Source organism: Hippoglossus hippoglossus, chromosome 5 (genome assembly GCF_009819705.1).
Source record: "Hippoglossus hippoglossus isolate fHipHip1 chromosome 5, fHipHip1.pri, whole genome shotgun sequence".
NCBI classification, from domain to species: domain Eukaryota; kingdom Metazoa; phylum Chordata; class Actinopteri; order Pleuronectiformes; family Pleuronectidae; genus Hippoglossus; species Hippoglossus hippoglossus.
Genome location: NC_047155.1, coordinates 4,835,635 through 4,859,530, shown reverse-complemented (window position 1 = coordinate 4,859,530; position 23,896 = coordinate 4,835,635). Strand labels below are relative to the sequence as shown.

The window sequence follows — 23,896 nt, the reverse complement described above, 5'->3', positions numbered from 1 at the left end:
CCCCTGGTTACTACAATGAAAGATAATTTAATCTTAAATGAATATGAAATAATATTCATTTTACATTCATTTGTCACAATGCATTTGGGGAATTAATAACTGAATATTTGTGGGTTTTCTCTTCACTGCCTTCAAACAGACAGAATCATTCTAACTGATATTCATATTTATTTATTTATTCACTCAGAAATAGCAGCAAACATTCACATTGATCTTTCTGAAACTGGTATGAATGAAAATATCAACTTCAGCTCTCTGTCAGTGCATCTTTATTTTACTTATTTATTTGCTTTTAACATTAAAAAGAAACTCGCAACAACAACTGTATTTAATCAACAAAATTAAACTTGTACACAATAGTGTGAATCTTTTTGTTTTGGAAAAGTGCTTATTTGTTGGATGTAAGTTTGGCCAGTGATGCTACACAGTAATAATATTTAAATGACATTATATTAATATGTATATAGGCTAAGCATGAAGTAAAAGGTGTCCAGTAATTTTCTCTGGTTGTGAATGACAGTAAAAGAGAATCCTAAATACTTCAATCATCCTCAGATCAGTGGGGACGCTGGGTAATGTAGTGAAGTCCAGGCTGAATGTATTAAATCATGATTGAGTTCCACAGTGATCGGCTGGAGGAGAGAATATGACGCCAGTTAGTCGTAAACTGAGAAACCTGTGCTGGGACATGATGGTGGAGCTGGAGGTGATGAACACTCTGCACGTTTCTTCATCCGTTGATGACGAGTGCGGAGATTTGCTGTGGCAGCGTGTAGACGATGAGGCCGAGGAAGAGCGCAAGGATGGCGAGGATAATCACAGTGATGATGAACTTCTTGAACTTCTTCCAGATGAGGAAGATGAAGGTCTTCATCGGGTTGACGAACCAGTTGAAGCTGGTGGTTGGACGACTGGGGGGACGACAGGAGACTGGTCACACTACAGCAGGCTTCATGTCACACTAGCATTTAAAACTGATAAATTTCACAATGACGTTGATGCACTCGAATGAAACTGCTGCAAAGTTAAAAAGTTAAAACACAAGTAGTGACAGTGGAAATCAACAGTCTCTCTTCTGTGAAAAACTATACTCAGAAGTCTATTTGAAGTTAATATGAGCCTCTGGCAGTCCGCACTGCTGCTCAGCAAGGAAACTATTCATGTAAAAAATTGGTGCCTACATGTGTGTGTGTTATGTGTGTGCGTGTGTATGTGGGTGTGTGTGCGTGTCGTACTTTGGTTTGTCCAGAGGCTCCGGTTCTTTGCGGGCCCGCCCCACAGGGTTGGCCTCCGCCTGCTCCAATGCCACCAGCTGAAGCTCGGCCTCCACCTTCCCCTTCACACGAGTATTAAAAGAGCAGTTTGGATTAGACTTGGTTTTTACATCTACATTAACTTCAGCGCTGCACACTGTTAAATAAAAAGAGGTTTTTCAAATAAAGGCCTTTTCCTCATGGAAAACACTGAGGTGGGTGAAATAACCAGAGCTGTAATGTCTCACATGGTAAATTCTGTATAATGCACATTTCCACCGTATACTTTTTCTTTGTAAGACTAATATTAATCCCACATAATGTCCAGTTACTTCCACGTTACGCTTCCCAAGTTTCACACATTAAAACCATACCATGGAAAGGAAGTTATCTAAAAATCTGCATTGGCTCCAAATGCCCTTCGTCATCTTACTCAAATTCAAATGCATAAACCCAAAATTACCAAATTACAGATTGCAGAGATCTCGTTACAGCAGAAATGCAAATATATTTAGGAGTCAGGTTTTTTTGTACCATTAGCAGGAAGGTGTTGCCGCTGCTGTCGGTGTACTGGAGCTGCTCCCGTTTCAACTTTGTCCTCTTGTCCTTGCTCTTCTTCTTCTTTCCCTTCTTCTTGGCCTCCTCCTTCTCCTTCTCCTCCTTCTCGATGTCCTCGGCCGTCTTCAGGCGGGTCAGTGGCCACCAGCCCTTCATCTTCTTGGCACGAAAGATGGAGAATCGGGGGCTGGCCCGATCCTTCGCCATCCCGATCGAGCATTGACCGGACGACTTTGCTGCTCGCACCATGTCGCTGAGACGAAGCTCGATGGAGCCTGGGGGAGGACGAACAAAAGATGATGAGGAGGATGAGGAGCAAGAGGAAGAAGATTTTGGTTGTTTTAGAACTGTTTTAACCCCTGAACCTCGAATAAAAAAAGTTGCTTCAAAGCAAATCAGGTCCCTTTTAAGGCAACTCTGAAATATTCTATTTAAAACTTTAAAACTTTAAAAACAAATTTTGATTTCTTTTGTTCAAGATTGGAAATATCAGTGTCTGAGATTTCTCGGGTGAATTAAATGTAGTTTGTGCTTTTTCAACTGCTTTTAATTTGAAAAATCTCTAGTTGTTCCGTTCACTGAAAGCAGCTGAACAGAAAAGAGACAACAGATCAGAATGAGTTAGAAAATGAAAACAGTATTTCTGTTTGAGACCAGAAATCAGGAGAACATCATCATAACAGATTTTTTTTACTAAAATATGTGGAAATAAAGGAAGTAAGAATCAATAGAATGTAAATAAATTCAGTTTCAGTGGATTTTGTGTCTCACCCAGGAAATCGTTGGCTGCGATGCGATCATAGTCCCACACCTGCAGCGTCAGAACAGCCGGCTGTCGAAACTCCGACTCCTCCAGAGAGAAGAAGGACTCCTTCTTCTTAAAAACCACCTCTTTCTATAGGACCAGAGATTTAATACATTTACACTAACAGACAACCAGACTGTAAATCACAGTGTTTCAGTAAAATCCTCCTAACGCCTCCAAGGGGCCGCAGTGTTAATTACAACAACAATATGACCAAACACCATTATAATGATTTAGCTTTTCTTAGAAGTACAACAGTGGTGGGGATGAAAAGGACATTAATGTATACAGGAAAGATGATGAGTCATCGGGGAAGGTCTGGGTTCATCCTCTAGGGAACAGGAAATACTCAGAAACACTTATTGAATTGAACTGAGTTTACCTCAGTTGGAAGGTAGTCGAAGCGGAACACAAATCTCCAGTTGAAGTTTCCTTCTCCAGTCAGAGAGTTGAAGTGGACGTCAGTTTCCTGTTTCTCTCCATCCAGTCCCTTTATCCATCTGCACAGATAAGTACCTTTGTTACCATAGCTAGGTTAGCTTGAATTACGCGTGTGCGTGCCTGAGTGGGTTAGGGTGTGTGTGTGTGTGAGCCTGACCCTTTAACATAGATGTCGGATGACGGGTCACCAGTGAACGGGTTGACATCGTCCAGAAACACATCGTCCGTGTTCCAGATGATGACGCGCAGCTCGTACCTGTTGCCATAGGAACAACGAAAGGTTACATATTATCACTCCTGCAGTTCCATTCTACTGTACTTGACTGACTCACTGTTCAGGTAGGCGGGGCTTGATGTCAACAGGGGGCGGGGCTGGGACATCGTTAGGAAACATGTCCACCCACATATGAAGGTAACCCTGCAACACGCACATACACAAACCACTTCAGTAACATAATGGTGTCATTACTGTGGTTGAGCGTGACTGTGCTTGTTTGTGCTGTGATCACCTGTGGGAGTCCAGGTTTGTCCGGGTTCAGCAGGGACCGGACCTCCACGTGCTCTGGGACCAGACGGATGGCGCCAGGGAGGAACTCGCTCATCTCCCCCCAGCGCTGCAGCACACTCAGGGCCGCGTGCTCCTCTATCTCTGCCTGCTCCTCTGGAGAGAGCTGGTTCTTCTTCAGCAGACCTGACAACAACAACAACAACAACAGTCTAGAGTTAGAGCCATTTATACAGTTTGTTGTGTTAGCAGAAGCAGTAGAGCCAGGTCGTAGTAGCAATACCAGTACATGATATATTCTGAATGTGGGTCCACAGAGGTATAATCATACGCTCTTCTCCTCCACTTTTACTAATTGGCTGTTTCTCTACCTGCTTATCTCACCACCTGTCTCCCTGTCTCCCTGTCTGTCTGTCTGTCTGTCTGTCTGTCTCCCTGTCTCCCTGTCTGTCTGTCTGTCTGTCTGTCTGTCTGTCTGTCTGTCTGTCTGTCTGTCTGTCTGTCTGTCTGTCTGTCCTACCTTCAGGTACTGCGTCTGGTGGGATTTTGAAGATCTTGTTGAGGACTTTGACCTGAGATGTTCTGTACTCCGGAGACGGGATGCGGTTCTCTTTGCAGAGCTCGGCCAAGATGGCGGACGGGTTCTTTGCATCCCGCCAAATATTGTAGCCATCCCTAGAGAGAGAGAGGGAGACAGACAGGTAGATAAATACTGATAATAAAGTGTTTTTCAACAAGTAGTACCAGTGCAAATATTCCATAGTTGTCAGTCTTCGAAATATTCCAAACATATGTTCTATTTTATCTTTAAACCTCACAGAGACCATCCTACATGTCTTCATCTCATCTAGCAACCTTTTTCCCAACTAAACCAAAAATCTATTGATCGACTCCAAGCTGGGCAGAACTCAGTCGTCGGGCTTTTAATCACAAACAAGAGACGTGATCAGAGGCCTGAGATCTGTCCCAGAAACCGACTGAGAACTAAAGAGGACAGAGCATCTGCAGTCAGGGCCCTGAGGCTGTGGAACCATCTGCCTGAGGAAATCATGTCGACTGTCTCCTCTTAAGAAAAACATGTATCAGAGAGCCACTCCTCTATTATAGCTATTGTCTTTTAAATGTGAATTATTTTGTAATCTGGATTTTAAATTTCCTCTATAAGTATAGACTACTATTATTTCACGTGTTTAACAAAATTAAAGTACTGTATTGTTTCCTAGTTTGGAACTTTAAGTGTCATAATGTTCTAATGAGTTCTAATGTGTCCATGTATTTCATTTCTGGTACTAATGTGTTTTGTGAGAAACATGTAGCTTTGAGAGGTTTATGTTGCAGTACTAGTACTAATTTGTCATAGTTTTGGTATTAATATGTCCTACTACTAGTACTGAGGTGTCACAGGTGTCACAGTCCTCGTGTGTGGTCTTTTCTACTCTGTCCATTTTTGTAACGTGTCATAGACTAATGTGATGTGGTCGCACTAACGTGTCATAGTAGAGAGCCAGCCCACAGCCGGCTCTGTGGCGGCTGTAGAACCGGTTCTCCAGGTCGAGCCGTGTCTCGCCAATGACGTCATCAGCACCAATGAGGTCGTGGTCCATCACCATGATACCCAGCTCTGTCTCCAGTGGGAAAGATACGGTGAGTTCAAACACCCTGAAAGACAAAGTCAGACAGACAGTTGGACAGTCATAGGCGGTTGGACTGGTACAGGTGGTACAAACAGGTACTCACTCTCCGAACGTGGGGTTTAGCTGCTTGGGAATGTATCGATCTTTGGTGTCGAGACTCTGCTGTCCGACTCGAATCATCAGGTACGGGTCAGCTTTACCGTTCGGGTCTGTGGGAGCCAGACTGGTGGCCTGGACACAAACAGACACGGTAGAACACAAAGTAAAGCTCACAGTGAAAAACACAGTACCAGCAGGGTTAAAGGGGAAAAATGGCTCCTTTGTAGAAGCAAACTCTCATATCTCAGATTTCTGCACATAATTGAATTTCTTGAATGAAAGAAAAATGAAAAGCATCCTTAAAAAAAGTTTATATACAAGAATTATGTGGTTGTCACTGTGACCTTTGACATAATGACATCATCTTTCTCCAAATAACAACTGGTCAAAACTTGAAAAAGAGACCAAAAACTTTGACCTTTGACAACCAAAATCTAAAAATGTAATCCCTTTGTCTAAGTGAACATTGGTGTAAAATTTCAAAGGATTTTCTCGAGTCGTTCTTAAAATGCGTTCATAGGGCATTGCTTGTACCGAATCTGAAGAAATTCCCTCTAGACGTTCTTGAGTAACTGTGTTCACAAGGCTGTGACAGGCGGATGGACAACCAGAAAACATGATGCCATAAGCAACTGGATGTCACCGGCACAGAGGCATAAAATGTGGAAAGCACAAGTAACTAAGACAAAGACAAGCGGTGGTAGACAGAATGACAAGTACCTTGACAATGTAGACTCGGACTAAGACTTTGATGGGTGAATTTTTGGGGATTCCATCTGTGATCTGACACTTGGTTTCTTCTCTGTCTTCTAAATCAATCGGATAAACCAAGAAGGAGCCCTGAGGACAGAGAGGACAGAGTAATGAACACCTGGTATCAGAGTAACAGAAAGAAAGACTAGAACCTCTCCGTCCACGGTACCTTGTATTTCCCCATCAACCGCTCCTCTTCGTCCTCAGCCTCGTCCTCAGTGCTCGCTTTGCCTTTATACAGCGGGAAGATCTGCAGCCAGTCCTGGAACTGACTGAACTCTGACTCCAGATCACCTCCATACAGCTGAGCCCACACACACACACACACACACACACACACAAACACACACACACACACACACACACACACACACACACACACACACACACACACACACACACACACACACACACACACACACACACAGGAAGATTACATTTCTGTCTTTATGCATTCACCTGACCTGGGACGAGAATTAGACTGGTATTAAATCATATTTCACATCTGATTCAGTGTTTTTCCGCCGCTGACGTCGGTGCAGCCTGAACTGTAAACTGTTGATCACAGTGATGTCACACACCTTCAGTGTGGCGATCGTCTTGCGCTTGGGAGGTTCGATCTCAATCACCACAACTTCCTCCTCTTCCTCTTCGATGTTCGCCATGGTCAGATTCGCTCCATCTGAAAAGAATCTGTAAGTTAATGATTATAGCCTATAAGGAAGCAACATAACAAAATATTGAAAATAAATACGTATATATTTATATCTGAAATAACCCAGATGAACTGTACCTCCATCTGCTTGTTCCTCCATATCCTGTTCATCAGCAGCCTGCAGACAATCAAGAGACATGCTGAGTAAAAAACTGATTGATTGGTGTAATTTTTCTCTTCCTTCAAATTGTAATGTGTATTTTTACATATGTTCAACGTAAAGGAACTCCATCTTAACATGTAGCCTGTTGTTGACCTTTCTAAAATGAATTATCTGGTAATCATGTCCCAATAAGGGCCTTTTAAATACATATAATACATATTACCCAACAGTAAAATAAATACACAACATCACCAAAAATCTACAATATGTTCATACGTTACAGCACAAGAACCAAATAAATAATGAATACATAGTTTTTGGTTTATTTCCCTATTATTTCTTCTTATATATTTTTTTTCATGTTTTCTTTTTTGTCCTCTTATTATATGTAATTTTTTATTTTTTTTATTTTTGTATATACAGAAAGGCAAATTAAAAACATGATGGACCAAATGGAGTCTCACCTGTCTCTCTAGCTCGTCCACTGAAGCATAATATTTCGACCACCAGTCCAACTCCTCCTTCTCTGGCAGCTCCTCTTCCAGCTCCTCCCCCTTTGTCATCAATTTCTTCAGAGGAGACTGAGACAGCGGGAAAATTGTCAACATCAACACAATCTTTCATCTCTCTTGGTTCAAATCTGGTTTAAATTTCAGTTCAGGTGTATTTTTGTAACCAGAGGAGAATGTGAAGGAGGTTAATCAACATACGCGAACCAGCTTCATGGGGTTGTAGGGAATCTTCGACTGTTTGATTGTCAGGGTGCTGAGTCCCATCTTCTTCACTGTGGACAGAGTGTTGACGTTCACTGTGTTCCGCCTCACCGCTGGTAAAGAAAACAGTGTCCATTTAAACTTCAGAAGAGAAGTCAACCACAAGCTCCTTATCATCAATTTGACTCTAAATGGGACCATAATTTACTAAATGACCATAATGCTGTATTGAAGAAGACTTGAAACTGGACCATAACGTTCCTTAGGAAAAAGTTTACTGACTTTATAAATCGAGTGAGAAGTAGAGCCATTTTCTTATGGACTTCTATAGAAACTGACTTCGATCTTCGCTGGTCATTGCAGAGAAAACAGGTTTCAGGTACTACCACATTAGCTTCAGTTTCTGGACCCAGAGTCTACATCCATTTCTATGTCTGTCAATGGGTAGTTCTTACCTTTTGGTTGAGGCTCGTCATCTTCCTCCTCTTCCCTCCCCCCCAGCTCAGGTGGGGCATAATACATGAGACTCTGGACCACGTGGGACCCAACTAGAGCAAGTCGACCGAAGGCTCGATGCTCAACCACAAACAATGTCAGAGGAGGATGGAGGTAGGCCTGTTCCGGCAGGTCCTGATTTGAACAGAAAGGCAGACAGAAAAACAAGAGGGAGGACGTTAGCTGTATGCTTGCAATGGATACACAGAGTGTGCCCAAAATATTCAGTGAAAGAAGACGTATGTCTTCAACCTAAATGAGCAACTGATGTCAATAACCATCAGTAATGACATAAACGGACCACGTCAATGTAGCGGACCAGCTCTTTAAAGTTGGGGTGAGTCTTGTAGTTCTCGACCTCTTCAGACTCCAGCTGTCTTCCTGCACACTCCACCCTCACCAGGGGGCGCTCCACCTCAAAGAGCTGCACCCTCTTCAGCTCTCGCAGACCCCAGAACAGCACCTGAGCACAAATGCACACCTATAAGCCTACTGTCCGATAAACACTAATACACAATACGGTGAGTTTGCATGTGTGAGACCTCTATCCTGAAGGTCTTCAGAACAGGTCGGACTCCTTCTGGGATGATGTAATATCTCTCCTCCTCAATGTAGGTCAATTCCTGAGGGTCTGTACTGCTGGGGAGGCAGGGCTGCAGGGGCGAGATGAGAGTTTAGTTCACTGTCTGGAATTAATTCAAGTATATTGTGTTTTTGTTAATAACGTGACACTTTTTCTTATTCAAGACCTGGAGTCTACTTCAATTGATATGCACATCTATGGAAGAGAGAGACACTAAGCAATTGATTTATTGATTAACAGGTGTCACCTCTCCAAACCCAGAGTAGTCCAGCTCGATGAGCTCGAAGGCAGCCAACAGCTCGCCGGCAGGGGCCCTTCCCAAGTTGATGTCAAAGAAATGGAGGTTGGGCCTCTGGTAGAACTGCTCCACAGGTTTAAACTCTGGCTCTGCAAACGCCCGACCCAGCGGCTTCGGACTACCCTACACAAACACCATAACACAGAGGCTGTTTTAACAGCATTTCGTCAATGAATGTTTCGTAACAATACTAAGAAGAAGAAGAAGAAGGTCAGTGTCACCATTGAGTCATAGTCAAAGACGTTGATGATGATGAGGGGCGGGTCTCGTTGGAGCTCCTCCCTTGTTCCTTCCAGCAGGACTCTGTCGAACAACAAACACTCACACCAGGCTGGAGAGAGCGTGTCAGGCAACATCTGACAACACACACACGTAAACACAAACACAGAGAATAAGTATAAAATACCTATGTGTTAAAGGGGCACTCCACCAATTTCACATATCAGGCTCAGAATTTTGAATCAGTGACAGTATGTTATTGAATAGAATGAAGAAATGAACCTTTCTATGAATGGGACGATTGTACCATTGTACCTACCCTGGTGACCTGGCACTGGGTAGAGAAAAGAACCTTGGCAAAGGGATCTGACAGGCCGTTGTCGTCAGCTGCAATTAGGCCACGCCCCTGGTACAGGTGACATCGTAGTTGGAAGTACCTGCTATCTGCAAAGAATAAGATCTACTTTCACCGATGATGAGTCGAGCTAAGACGTAATGCAAGTCTTGGTATTTTCTTTTAAGTACAGACAACACAAGAAATATCATCATCAATCCTCCTGCTGGAGGTCAGCTGACTCACCCTGGCAGGACAAACTAACAGGAAGTTTCCTCCTCCCTGCAGTGTCAAGGTTCCTCTGCTCCTCCGCCTCCTCCTCATAGACCGGCAGGAACTCCTCCGGTAAGCTTTTGGTTGCCTCTTTACTGTACTTGGATGGACCAAGCCACAGGTAGACCTCAAGCTTAGCAAAGATCTCCCTTGCTGAACTTCCTGGAGACTGAAAGAATGGACAGAAACACAGACTAATGATTTCACTGATGATTCTAGAGACAAAAGAGCAATGGCCAAAGATGTTTTTAGAGAGAGAACAATGATTGTCATCTATGATTTTGAGGCAGAAAGATGAGCATCCTAGAGGATTTTAAACATGGAACATCAAGCGTTATCAGTGGTTTTAGAGAAGTAACACTGAGCCTGTAAGAGACAGGATGGTGAATGATATCGATCATGCTAGTGACGGAGCAGTGAGCATAATCTGTGATTTTAGAAAGCGAATGCCAAGCACCATAGATGATTTCATAGACAAGTGGTCGTCAGTGATGTGTAAGACCGAACAATGAACATCATTTATGATTTTAGAAAAAGAATGGTGACAGTCAGCAATGACTTTTAGAACTATATGTGTCATGGATGATTTAGAGACAGAACAACAAGGGTCCTTGATAATTTTAGATACCTTCATGTACAGGGTGGTGACTCGGCCACAGTCTCGTCCCTTCTGCTCCTCCACCAATGAGAAAAAGATGGAGTGGGCAGGGATTCTGATGTAAGCCAATCGCTTGCTTCCACTCAGTAACCACAGAAACGCATCCGGGATGGTATTCTGGGGCTGGAAAGGGTGTAGTTTGGGGGTGGGAGGTCAGACCTCAAACATGATACATATTGCAATCTTTGCTATATTTATGGTGACCTATGGTGATCTCTCTCTGACCTCTTTAGCCAGAAGGCGGAGTTTCTTCAGGAGTTTCCTGGTATCCATCAACCGCTGTTTGGCCAGCCGCCTGGTTATCCTACGTCTGGCCCTCACTGCCTGTCTGGCCAGCAGGACCTGGAGACAGTCAGCCATTCAGTTGGTAGGTAGTTATATAGTGACAGGTACAGACAGAGAGAGAGAAAGAGAGAGAGAGAGAGAGAGAGAGAGAGAGAGAGAGAGAGAGAGAGAGAGAGAGAGAGAGAGAGAGAGAGAGAGAGAGAGCAGACTCACCAAATTCTTCTTGATGAACTCCTTCCTGCATCTGTCAAGGTTGTTGGGACGACACTGAGACTTCCTTTCTGCGAAAACAGTAAACTGCCTGCAGGGAGACAACCGACAAGAGGATAAAGAGGATTAAAGGAAGGAAGACAGACAGCGATAAGGACAGACAGGGGTACAGCCAGTTACGTAGTTGTGGGGACAAATCAAACTATTCTCTACGAAAGGGAACTGACTTGCAGGAGGCCAAGAGCTCCAGGAGCACCGCCACCAAACGTTCCTTCGCATTACTCTTCGGCCTCCTCAGGAGTCGTTCCACCTCATCAAGACCATACTCCTACGGGGCAGTGGAGAAGACATGACCACAGACACATCACATCATTCTGTATTATTTGTCAAAGAAATTAATAATTTGTGCCTTACCAGCCTGTCGGCCATCTTGCTAAGCCAGTTTGCCTGATTGAGACGAAAGCTGTGATCTTCAAACTGACTCCAGACAAACAGACAAGGCTTCTGTTTCATGGAGGGAGGCTGGAGGGGAAGACACTGGTATGACCTGAGAGACAGACAGATAAGTAGTGGGCAGTATTGTGCAGTATTTATCTCTCCAAGAATTGCTACCATATTATGGTAAATGGCATTGGCAACACAGTGGTCAAACCATTGGGATCAAACACACAAACAACCCTTTGAAGGACTTTCAATTGGCCTGACAGAAGTCCTGGCAAACTGTATGACAATGCAGGAAGGAGAGGCAGGGCTTAACACGTGGGAAGCAGACTGCTGACCTAGACTGAAGATACTGTTGGTGAGGGGAACAGAAAGCTTTGAGAAACTCTTAAACCTTACTGCCATGCCACTTGTGGAAGAGGCCGGGTTTGAGGACTCAGACAAACCAAGGTAAATACTGGAGAGACTATCCCATCTGGTCCGGGAATAACCAGACGGTGCTTGGGAAGAAGTATAAATAGGCTTCTTTATTTGGCATGCTGTCCCTGGGCTTACCTTGAACAAGTGGCAGAAAATTGGAAGGTGGATGGTGGTGTTAGTTCTACCTACCGAGGCACAGGGGGGCATAAAGGCAACTTTGAATTGCCCGAAGTAAGAGCAATGCAAGAACATCTATGAAATAAGTTTTTCAAGATAAAGTGCACAGATTAGGGATTCTGCAGCCACTTCATGGATCCTGGCCATGAGAGACTCTTTCCCATTTGGCCAAGAAGTCTTTAGGTATCACCCAGGAGCAGCTGAAGGAGGTGGCTGAGGAGCTTATTCAAGCAACCTTAGTGTGTCTCCTGATCCTGCCCCCATGTAGGTGCAGAGGTTATTTACCTGTCATACTCAGTAGCCTGGGGTCTCATAGGAGTGGACAATGATCTGTTCTCAGGTTCCAGATTCAGCATCTCCTCCTTGTCGAGCTCCTCCTCTGACTCCAGCAGACCCTGTGCTTCCTCACTCAGATCCTCCCTGCTACTCCTTAGCTCCTCTCTGCTCCTTCTCAGCTCCTCCCTGCTCTGGTTCTTCTTGGATCTCCCAATCCCCACCGCTTTCCCATAATTCCCTGTGAGAAACAGGACAGCTGGTGAAGCTCAGGGGTTTGATATTGACAATTCCCCATCTTAACTGTGGATGTATTATCCATGTGCCAAGCAAACTATTTTTATACGAGCACCATCCCAAGGACTAATATTCAGTTCCCATAACTCCAGGTAGCCACAATGGTCTGGTGACACTTTTTAAACTGGCATCAGATCCCGACTCAGGCCCGAAGGCACAAATTCCCCAAATTGAACTGATCTATAACTTATGTCGAGTATAACCTGCATCTCCAAACCCGAGTCAATACCTAATTGGCAGCTATATTTAATCATCACTGCCTACAGCTCACATTTGGTTCTCTATGGACAACTCTTCGGAAAACTATTTTGATAATCGATTGATTATTGATATAATTTTTCACGAAAATTGTCAAACTGTCAAATCTTCTTCAGTGTCAGCCTCTGAATTGTGCTTTCCTTTGACTTATGTTATAGTGTTGAATATATTTATGGTTGGACAGGTTAATTAAAGTAATTATTGTTGAGCTGCTGTTGTGTATGTCCTGGTACATGCATATCTGTGATTAAATGGTTCTCACAACCAGGATATAGAATACACTTTTTACCTATGGAGAGTTCAAACGTCAGTGGTCTGGTTCCTACAGACGAGTCTATCATTGTGACTTCAAACAGAGATGCAAACAGCAGAAAATCCTCCCTTTCCCCCAGGAAACCCTGAGGATGAAAAACAAAGACAAATCTGAGAGATGCAGGACGTCACACTCTCAAAAAGATGAGCAACAAATAAAGAAAGAAAGACGAGCAGGACAACCAAATAGATATTGAAAGTCTGGAAGAACGCCATACAGAAGAAATCTTTGATAGTGAATGTTCATAAACACAAATGGTGCCGGTGATGAGGGCACTGACCTCAGGGAGAGGGTGGATCTCCTCAGTCTCCACGGTAATAGATTCTGGTACCTCAACTCCTGCATCTCCTGACTCACTGAGAAATCCACTGGCAACTGTGGATGCTATAGCAAAAACAAGCAATTGGTTATCCTGTTTCATGCTATAGTTCTGCATATATGAAAAAATAATGGCATTTGCAGTGTCCTGGACCTGTCTGTGTACTGAACAGGGCCCAAGTGAAAATGTGTCTCATCAAGGCTTTTTCTCAAAGAAAAATGTTGGAAAAGAGGTTCTCTTTGAATCACTGACCTTCATTCTTCTCCTTCTTCTTGCTGCTCCTCTTCCTCCTCATTCCAAGCTTCCCCAGTTTTCCTTTCACCTTTTGAAAACAGAAATATGAGCCCATGAAGTTAGACATCAGAAGAGTTCAGGTGAGTCTTGATAAGGTCACAAAAGATTTCATTAGATATTGTGATTACATAAGTAATAACATCCTGACTCTGAGGTGTTATAAGTGTACACAGAGCTTTACTGTTATAGAAGAAAAGGAGGAAGTGGCCACCTTTCCCAGGGAGACTGAGCCTGTATCTGCTACGGCAGCGGCCGGTGAGGCGTAGACCTCCACACTGAGGGCAAGGAGGATTCGACCACGATAAAAGATTCCTTCTCCAAGACCCTGGTTCAAAGCCTGGAGGAAAAACAGGTATTACCCAAATTATGGTTTGTTGGGGCAATGTGCCAGACTACCTCTGTATATGCAATGACTCCCTGGAGTCTTTGTTGGATTCTTGGCAATAGAACACCAAGACTTTTTCACCCAACCCTACAAGAAAGTGAAGATGTGTATTTCTTTAAATGTTGAGTTTGATTTACCTGGTGGACGTCTCCAAGGGTGGAGTTCTTCGGAGAACCATACAGGTTGACCCAACTGGGCCCAAAGGTGGGGTTAAACCCTGCAGACAAAAGATAGACAGACATTCCCCTGTTAAGTCAGGCGATACGCAAGTAAAGGCTGCTCTCTCCGTGTAAAATGCTAATTATACCATTCCTGGTGGGGTCAGAAATCTGCTGCAGATCCAGGAAGTGTGTTGCCAGGGCGATGTCTCCCATTTTGGCGTCATCAAGGACTTGGACTCTGATTCGTTGCGCCAGAGGAGGAAACTGTTCAATGAAGTTGATCTCCTCGTTCCAAACTGGACAACTGGTGGCGCTACCAACTGATGTCTCCCCCTGGATTCATGAATACACATAGAAAGACAAAGAGCCCCTTTTTAACATTTCAGGAACTATGGAACTAAAGAAGCTAAACTCAGGAACTATCCTCAGAGCAAACAATTTCATTTGTACATTTAGGTTCTTTCTCAACCACTCAACTAGTGCTTCCTCCCACTGAGGGCCTCTTGGAGTAAAACGTATGTAACATTTGTATAAAAATATCTCAGTACCTGTTGTCCTGAAAAGGTCACTTGTACATAAGGGTCAATGAAGACTGTCCGGTCAGTGACCTTCGACATCTTGGCCATTAGACCCGAATCCATGGTGGGCAGACCCTCGGCCCTGTAAATACGAACACGGAAACGAGCCCACGGACGCTCAGAAGCCATACCCCGAGGGAGCAGCAGGTTCCTGCAAGAATAACAACAGCAGTCAGGGGCATAACTGTGCTCATGACTTTTATCATCACATCTGTTTTTAGATTTTTGTGGTGTAGTTGTGTATTAGTGAATTATTTGTGATCAGAGTGAAGATGATGATTAATATTATATTTTAATACTGTACATGCAGTACTGTACGAGGCAAATACTACTGACTTCTCGATATCCTCACTGGCCCCAGACGTGGAGCCTGGCAGCAGACTGGGCATGTTCAGAGCATCTCCCTTCATAAACACACTGAGGCTAGCCTTAACGTAACCCTTGATCCCTGATCTGGTGTCTGCCGGGTCAGTGAGAGGTGCCCACTTCTGGTAGAAGCGGTGATCTGGAAATGCAGAGATGTCAGAAGTCAGTGAGTACCGCAGTATTTGAATCAGAGTACTCACGATGTGAGCGGTACTGGTACCTGGTTGGTTGTAAATGGTGGAGATGTCAATTTTAAATGTTCCAATGTGGGTCATCAGGAAGGCCAGAGTCCTTCTGTGGAACACCTGAGAGGAGGTGACATCACAGGTGTTCAGTTTGATCATGCTCAGGTCTGTCACCATGGTAACAGCAGTAGAAACATGAGTAAAGACAAAACAACCGACCTTTATCTCTATGACTTTATCAAAGAGGATCTGTGGAGCCTCCTGAAACTCAAACTGGAAGTTCTGAAAGAGGATGAGAGGAAAACAGCTGTATTCATTGCACTACATTATACTTTTTGTAATCTACTGTATTCTACTGTATAGGATTGTATTGTAGAGTATTCAACTGTACTCTCCACTCTGCGGTACCTCGTTGTAGAACGGGCAGTTGGTCGATTTCTGCGTCGCTGTGTGTCTTTTCTGATCTTCCACTCTGATGAAAACTGCAGGACTGATGTTTACTCCAACCAACTTCTGAGCCTCCAGGATGTTTACATTTACCTGCACACACACACACACACACACACACACACACACACACACACACACACACACACACACACACACACACACAAACACTTAGTGGGTGTTGGACTACACCAGGGTTGAATCTTCATGCTATGATTTTCTGATGCTTAAAGGTGCAATAACTGAGTTTTTGGTCACTAGGGGGCAGCAGATACAAGTTGTGAGCCTTGACATATCATCCCCTTGTGTGTTTGCATGGCCTTCAATTAACTTTTTGTCAAAGAGTTGGTTATTTACACATTCAGCAGTTCAGGAGTCATGTTTCAGGCAGGGGAAGTTAAATGTTTACTTACTTACTTAATGTTTGTAACTGTGTCTATTCTCTGTTTGGTGATGAGCAGTGAACATCTGATACATATACTGTATATGCTACATGTTGGAATGAAAATGGATGAATGGATGGATGGATGGATGAATGGATGGATGGATGGATGGATGGATGGATAGATAGACGGCCTCACCTGGAAGCTATGTACTCTGGGTGTTCCTGCGATGACACTTCTGGACAGTGGCCTGCACCGACTACACAGATACACACAGACAAACACACTGTTAACTCCACCCAGGTGAGTTTGTGATGAGTTGATAACACACATGTAAAGATCCAGCCCGGTGAGCAGACCTCAGCAGAGGAGTGATAGTGATGTTGGAAGACTCCAGGTCCGCCAGGTCATCGTCATAATCGTTATCGTCGTCGTCGTCTTCTTCATCTCCAGTCATGACCAGACTTCGGCCCAGACGTCGGGCCTCCCGCTCGAGCTCATCTGGTCGAACGGAATTCCTCTGACTGACAGGAGAGAGAGAGATTTGGTGTGCTTTGTTTTATCTATCTGCCATTGGTACAAACATTCACAAGGATTCAAAGATGAACCGATTCAATTTTGGTGATTGGGGGTCAAACGTCAAGGTCACCGTGACCCTTACAAACACATTTCTTTGCCTTGTGAACGTGATATCCTAGAGACACCTCCATAAAATCCTTTCAAATTTAGTACACTTGAACTCACGGGTGAACTGATTAGATTTCGGTGCTCAAAGGTCAAAGGTAATGGTTGGCAGAGGCATAGAACTGCAGGGCCACAATTCTAGTTATTTTCCGTGTTCGTATGTGGCATGTTGGTGCAGTGGTTAGCACTGTCGCCTCACTTTGAACCTTTGAGCCAACCTCCTCCAGGTATTCCACGCTCCTCCCACACTGCCAAGACGTGCATGTTGGTAACCACCTCCCACACCGATTGGCTTGCTATAGCTGAGAAAATGCATGTGTGAGTGGTGTTAGCTCTCACCTCTCTGGGTCGTCAAATCCTTCATTCCTGATGATCATACCTGATCTGAGGATGAAGACAGGAAGAGAGAGAGACAAGAAAAAAAAAAAGATTTGTTCAGTCCGGTTCTGTACTGGACCACAGATCTTCTCATCTGACTCCAGAAACAACAGAGAGCAAGTGCTCCTCTAACACTGCTGTCGATGTGAGTAAGAACTGGAAGGTTTGTGTCCCTGATCCACACCACAACCAGAGTCAGGTTTAGTATCAAGAGTGAAAAGGTAAGTTAGGTTTACAGTCATATGTGGACATGAACTTACTCATCTTTCTCTTCAACGTCCAGGAAGTCAAGTCCCACCCATCCTCCTGCAGATCCCTCAACTGGATGATAGTTGATATCCAGCTCGATATAGATCTAGAGAGAGAGAAGAGAGAGACGTGATATTGACCAGGGTCAGTTTTCTCTAATACAAGAGTGTGAGTGTGTGTGAGAATTTCCTTCCATAAAAAATGGAATTAAAATTTGAACATTTATGGACGTGTACGATAGAATCTTTTTTACCCATAGTCAATATTGACATATATATGACATTTATCATTTTATAATCTTTTCCTTGAGGGAAAAAACGTGTCAGTAAATCACTACCTACCGTGTGTAACACTACACTTTCTCACAAAGTACTGAAGTGAATCTTTAAAACTATTTAGTAGTTTAATTTACGTAACTCTGACATATGGCTATTTCCTGGAGGCAGCAAGTTCCACATTAAACTTGATTCATATCAAACTCACAAAAATACCAGGGGAAAACAATCGGCCCTTTATTTTGTGTCGGTAATTGTCTGAAGGACTTGTTGTGTTGTGTGTGTGTGTGTGTGTGTGTGTGTGTGTGTGTGTGTGTGTGTGTGTGTCCTTACGTCAGTCAAGCTGTAGTTGGCGTCAGTGAGTGGTTCCCGTAGCAACAGCCTCCCTGAGGTAACAACATGCTGGAGACTGACCACAAGTTTGCCGAGCAGTCTTTACACAAACACACACAAATATACACACATTAAATTAGTAAATTCAATTCAGTCAAACAGAATGATAGTGTGTGTGTGTGTGTGTGTGTGTGTGTGTGTGTGTGTGTGTTTCTGTGTTAGTGTGTGTGTGTGTGTGTGTGTGTGTTACCTGTTTGAGAAGACTTTACTGCAGTTGTAAACACTGACGGACAAAACTTCATCTCTGACCACTTTGCCATAGTGAGGCCAACGAAAATACTGCATACACAGACACACACAATCACACACACAGAGAGAGAGAGAGAGAGAGAGAGAGAGAGAGAGAGAGAGAGAGAGAGAGAGAGAGAGAGAGAGAGGTTATGTTCATTGTTAATTTAATGCAGACAAGTTTTCAACATGGAAATTCATTATTATTTTTAAGAGTTAACTGTTCTGGATGATCACTCAAGACTTTTTGCATCTATCACATTTTGTCTCAACCATCAGTCAGGTGCTGCAGGCAGCCGTCAGGACAGGATCTGTTTGTCTGAGCAGCCAAAACAATCCAACATTCAAACCCACTTCACACTGTGATTGGTCAGAGAGGAACCGGGGGTCTGAAGTTCTCCTCAGAGCCACGTCCATGTTAGCATGTATGTCGCCTTGTGAGATGACGTCATGCTGTAACTCAAGAGGGAATCTCTCAAGTGAATGAACGACGGCAGCATTTGTTACTCAATCGAATGAATTTCCACTGTTTCTGTATTTACAGTGGACATTTCCTCAACCAACCATTAATCACTGTGTTGTGTGTTTGGTTCTACACACACACACCTGGTAACGCCTGAAGAACAAACAGAGCCTGACTCAGAAGCTGCACGTAGAAACTCAGAAACTCAGAACTCCCTGTTCACGTCACGCAAAGGTTACTGTAATTACCTTATCTCACTCTGTGCTGTGTTTATGTCAACAAACAGGTGGTGATGTAAAGAAAATGCCGGAGGCGTCGCTTCAACATATACGTTCTCCTTTTGTATCAATCACGCAACGTTTGTTTGTTTGTCTGTTTTCAGGAGGAACTGATCTGTATGTTCTTGCCGTCGGGTTGAAATGTGTCACGTTTTTCCAACTGGCTTTAAAAGCTACATTACCCATGAGTCTCAGCGGTGGTTGCTATGGAGATGCCTGCATTCAGAGGTGTGAAAATTATTCATCCACCATCTTATGCAAAACTCAACCACCTGTAAGTTCAGCAGATGGAAACTGATGCTTCCGGATTCTGTTCCTGAATATTTCTAAATCTCATTGACATTTGCATTAATTAGTACAGATCCAGCTCTTTAGTAGAAGATTATCCAGCAGCATGTGATGCACAGCGATTATTTTTCTTTCAAAATGTATTTACTCATGTATTTACATTTCAGTTGTACAGCACCGACATTTTTACCCTGATTGCTGACATAGCCAGAAACAGGGTATTGTTTTTTCCCCTGTCTGTGAGTGTTTGTGTACAAAATCACTCATAAACACATGGACAGATTTTCACCAAACTCAGTTAGAGTAGTGCTGGGGAGTGTATCTCCAGATGATTCACTTTTGGAGCTGATTGGTCAAACATTAAAGCTCAAGGTCAACAAAAATATTGTCCTAAAAACTATATTTTTAACATATCTACACAAACAATAGACCATCTACAGCAGAAAATGATCAGTGATGTCATAAAGTCACAATGAAATCAGAAAGTACTAGTTTCAAATTGCATTTTTCAAAATAAAGTCGCATTCTATAAGACTGGACACAACCTAAAGTTTATATAGATCAAAAAATAGTTAAAGGTTATATGGTAGGAATGATCTTGTGGATGAGTGAAAGAAAATGGATGGATGGATGGATGGATGGATGGATGGATGGATGGATCTTCTGGGGAACACATAAATGCCTGCACAGATTTCTCAGACAGTCCTTCCAATATCTGTTTAGTCATTTCACTCAAGAACAAAAGATTCACTCTCCTCATGGAGCTAGAGGAAAAATCATGGGACAGTAAAAGTAATAATGATTTATCCTCTGAGAACCATGAATGTTTGTACAAAGTTAGATCTGAATACCTTGTATAGTTGTTGAGATATTTCAGTCAGGATCAACTTGGTGAAACTATCTATAGAGACTAGTGGTTTCTGCACAAATGTTGTTTCAATCGTTGTTTTACAAATTTTGGTCTCTACAGAGTGAAAAATGTAGAATTACATCAAGGGTAGGTGTGTGTGTGTGTGTGTGTGTGTGTGTTTAAGGAGGAGTTTTTTACATTTACATGTGTGTGTGTGTGTACCGTGGGAGTGGTACAGTCTTTTATCAGCCCCATTAAAATACTTTCAATCTGAAGCAGACAAATAAGCTACCTGCTGTCCCTCTCAAACACACACACACACACACACACACACACTGGACAAATACGATGACGGTCACATGATCTGAAATCTCAGTGTCTCGTCCTGTTTCCACCTGAACAGACTTCAGACCGACATCAGTAGAAGTTCACCGATCGCCTGAGAAGTGAACATGTTTTGACTTTATATTTGTAAAGAGGAGTCGGGTTTTCACTTGTATGTAAGTTTTGTCCATGTCCCATCTGCTAACATGGAGGACACAGGGTTTATGATCTATAACTGCAGGCAGAACAAGGAATGGCACTGAAGGCTGTTTTTGTTGTTGGTCTTTCGGTAACCGTCAAAGATGGTTCAACCAATCAACCGTCAAACCTTCTTCAGTGTAAAAAAAACGTGGTGAATGACGTTAGCGTTCTGATTGGTTCAAATGTGACAGACAGACCACATCGGCCTGGTTTACTCACCTCATCAAAGATGGCCACGCTCTCACTCTGCAGGACTCTGGTTTTTTGGATGAAACCTGGAGAACAGAAAGGCCCACAGACGAGTTACCATGACAGCAGTACTGACGCTTCAGCCTTTGATGACCGGCAACACACACCCAATCAGAGAGCAGTAAACTGACCAGTACATGTGGATTAAAGTATCGTACATATGCTAAAGTGAAAAATCTGGATAATATCCTTCAGTTCATGAGGAGGTTGTTCTTTATTTTTTTGATCTTCAGCCCAAAACCACCAGTGGAGCTGGAAAACTATAATTTAATGATCAAAACAGTGAATTTACTTTTTGATGCTGGACTTAACAGTTAATCAAATACTCGTTCTATTACTTTTACTTGAGTAAAGTGTCTGAATACTTTTTACATTGCGGTCACACAAAACTGAAAGCTCACTACTGTTAGAACATAAAATTTATACTGTAGCATTATGACTTGTATTTAAACACAAAGGGGCCCAAACCAGTATAAACACACCAGATCAAAAGTAGACAAAGGTATATGGACAGGACAGTCCACAGACTGTTGGACGTAATTCAGTTAATAGTATATAAAGACAGAGTGTGTGTTACTGACCTCTGAAACACAGTTCGACTTTTCTGTCTGAACGTCCCGGCAGGTTGGAGATCCTCCCCAGATTCACACTGATGGACATGATGCTGATTTAATCCGTTCAGCTGTCTTTGGACATTTCGTCGCTCTAAAGTCGTCCCATCTCGTCTCTTCTGCCTCCTCTCCTCAGCAGTTTGAAACCAACTGTTGTGTGTGTGTTTGCTGTCCAACAGTGTGATGGGAGGTACATGTGTGTGTGCGTCTGTTAGGGCAGGTCCTCTCTAATGTTTGAGAAAGCAAATGGAGTTGCTCAACTAGTTTCCTCCTTAAAACACACGCGCACACACACACACACGCACACAAACACACATTTACAGTTCTCAGCTCCTTAGATTCAATAAAACAAACTAAAAGAGCTGAATAACAAAGAAAAGCACTGAAAACCCAATGCACAAAAGTTAGTTGTAAATTTACTCTTTTTTTTAATGAAGTCTGGTATTTGTGTTGAAGCTGGAAGGCAGTAATGTTTTATCATATTAGGAAAACAAGAACCAGGAAAGACATCACCTCTGTGTCAGAAACATAGATAAAACCCAAGAGCTCTATTAACTACAACCTTGAGCTACTTGTAGTTTAAAACCTGTTCCTGGATCTGCTTCTTTGTCTTGATCTCTAATGGCTTCTTTCTGGGCCCGTGTCCCTTCCATCCACCAAGTTTGATGGAAATCTCTTCTGTAGTTTGAGTAAAATTCTGCTGACAAACAATTCGCCAGGTTGCTCCAATTCGTCAACAGACGTAGGGACTAAATTCAAAAGGAACCATCATCGTGGTTATTATTATTGTTATTATGAAAAGAAGCAACCATGAATCAATGTAAAGCTTCATCGATCAAAGTTACACAGGAAGTTACATCACAGTGGGTTTGAGCAACAGAAACATCTTCTGAATGAAGGAGGGGGTTCAACATTAGACTTTTTTCATTTCAGTTCTGATACATAATCAGTACTATATTTGCCAAAATAAAATGTGGCCTTTTTGTATAGAAACATGTATAAATTATTATTTTAGTCTAATTCAGTGAGGATCTCCTCATGTCCTCCGGGTCAATTGCAGCCAATTCTGTTACGAGGACAAGTTGTAGACATCCTCTGGTCTGAGTCAACCTGACGGCAAGAACAACAGTCTACACCAGTGTTTATATATACACATCAGTGTGTGTGTGCGTGTACATCAATGTCTTATTTCTTCAAAGGTGCAGCTTTTTTTTCACCACGCCGCTATTGCTTGATTCTCATGTTAAAAAAAGCAGAGACGTCTCTGTACACACCCTGAGCCTAAATTAATATTTGTGTTAAGTTCATTAACTTTCTTGTTTTACTTTTCAAATAGTGGCTGGCTGCCGAATGGCTCATAAACCCTATCTCCTCAAAGTTAGTCTAGGGACATGGACCAAACAAAAAATAAAGTACATGTTAAATACAATTTTCTAAAATATGGTCTCTGTCATTTTAGATAATACTTATTGCACTGGATTGTGATATTTGATCTGCTGTTATTTCCACTGTAACATAATAAAGACACATTTTTTTTTATACCAAAGTTGTTTTATTGTTGCATTCCCACAGACAGCGATCATACAGACATATCAATGCTCATGCTGGTTTATTATACTGGTTGGTTAATAGCAGTTAGTCGTAAGCAATGGAGCTAGTCGGAGGTCGTTAGTTCCGTAATTTTGCCCGTTAACTCTGGAAACATTGGTAAAATGCCTTTTCTTCATGTTTAAAATGAAAAAAGGACATTGGGCTGAATGTGAAGCTTTGTTTTAACAAATAACCACATATGAAAACAGAAATTCTCTTTGACTTTTGATTTTGCTATTTTAACATCCACAGCAATGAGTCTAAATTAATTTGTAACATACAACACATTTGTAACAAACTGTGATGTTCAAATCTAAAGTAGAGTTTCTCTTTTCTGGTCAAACGAGGGTGACTCCTATTTTAGGAAACACAGGTTACTGGTCGATAGTAGAATAGATATAGAAGTAAAGATATGTTCAGGCTGAAGCAGCTGAGCAGCAAATAGACATTAAAGTCTATGAGTCTATAGTAAAGTCTATAATAAGGCTACGGTGGTAAAGCTATGTTAAAGTGAATATCATTCATAAAGATAGTTTCAAGAATTTAGTTCAACACCCAAAGTGCAAAGTATTGATACCTGATTAATAAAGCTAAACAGAGCCGC

At 42.7% G+C, this 23,896-nt stretch overlaps 1 protein-coding gene across 1 annotated transcript; it reads right to left on the bottom strand.

The window, feature by feature from the left end:
• Window positions 1-262: 262 nt before the first annotated feature.
• fer1l4 (fer-1 like family member 4) lies at window positions 263-21,805 on the bottom strand. Its single transcript, XM_034584576.1, has 49 exons — window positions 21,673-21,805; window positions 21,062-21,117; window positions 18,401-18,489; window positions 18,151-18,250; window positions 17,554-17,648; window positions 17,255-17,299; window positions 16,591-16,755; window positions 16,430-16,490; window positions 15,810-15,941; window positions 15,621-15,683; window positions 15,437-15,521; window positions 15,187-15,355; window positions 14,821-15,001; window positions 14,419-14,605; window positions 14,249-14,328; window positions 13,938-14,063; window positions 13,685-13,754; window positions 13,394-13,497; window positions 13,090-13,198; window positions 12,258-12,486; window positions 11,349-11,481; window positions 11,162-11,262; window positions 10,938-11,025; window positions 10,665-10,781; window positions 10,410-10,562; window positions 9,755-9,950; window positions 9,494-9,618; window positions 9,177-9,311; window positions 8,905-9,078; window positions 8,617-8,727; window positions 8,376-8,537; window positions 8,035-8,209; window positions 7,577-7,692; window positions 7,331-7,447; window positions 6,842-6,881; window positions 6,630-6,730; window positions 6,218-6,352; window positions 6,016-6,135; window positions 5,300-5,427; window positions 5,051-5,221; window positions 4,083-4,237; window positions 3,567-3,748; window positions 3,390-3,475; window positions 3,215-3,313; window positions 2,999-3,116; window positions 2,583-2,706; window positions 1,788-2,086; window positions 1,236-1,336; window positions 263-911 (listed from the first exon to the last, which is right to left on the bottom strand). The coding sequence occupies exons 1-49, from the start codon at window positions 21,749-21,751 to the stop codon at window positions 731-733; spliced, it is 6,168 nt and encodes a 2,055-aa protein (XP_034440467.1). The 5' UTR covers window positions 21,752-21,805; the 3' UTR covers window positions 263-730.
• Between the last annotated feature and the right edge of the window lie 2,091 nt (window positions 21,806-23,896).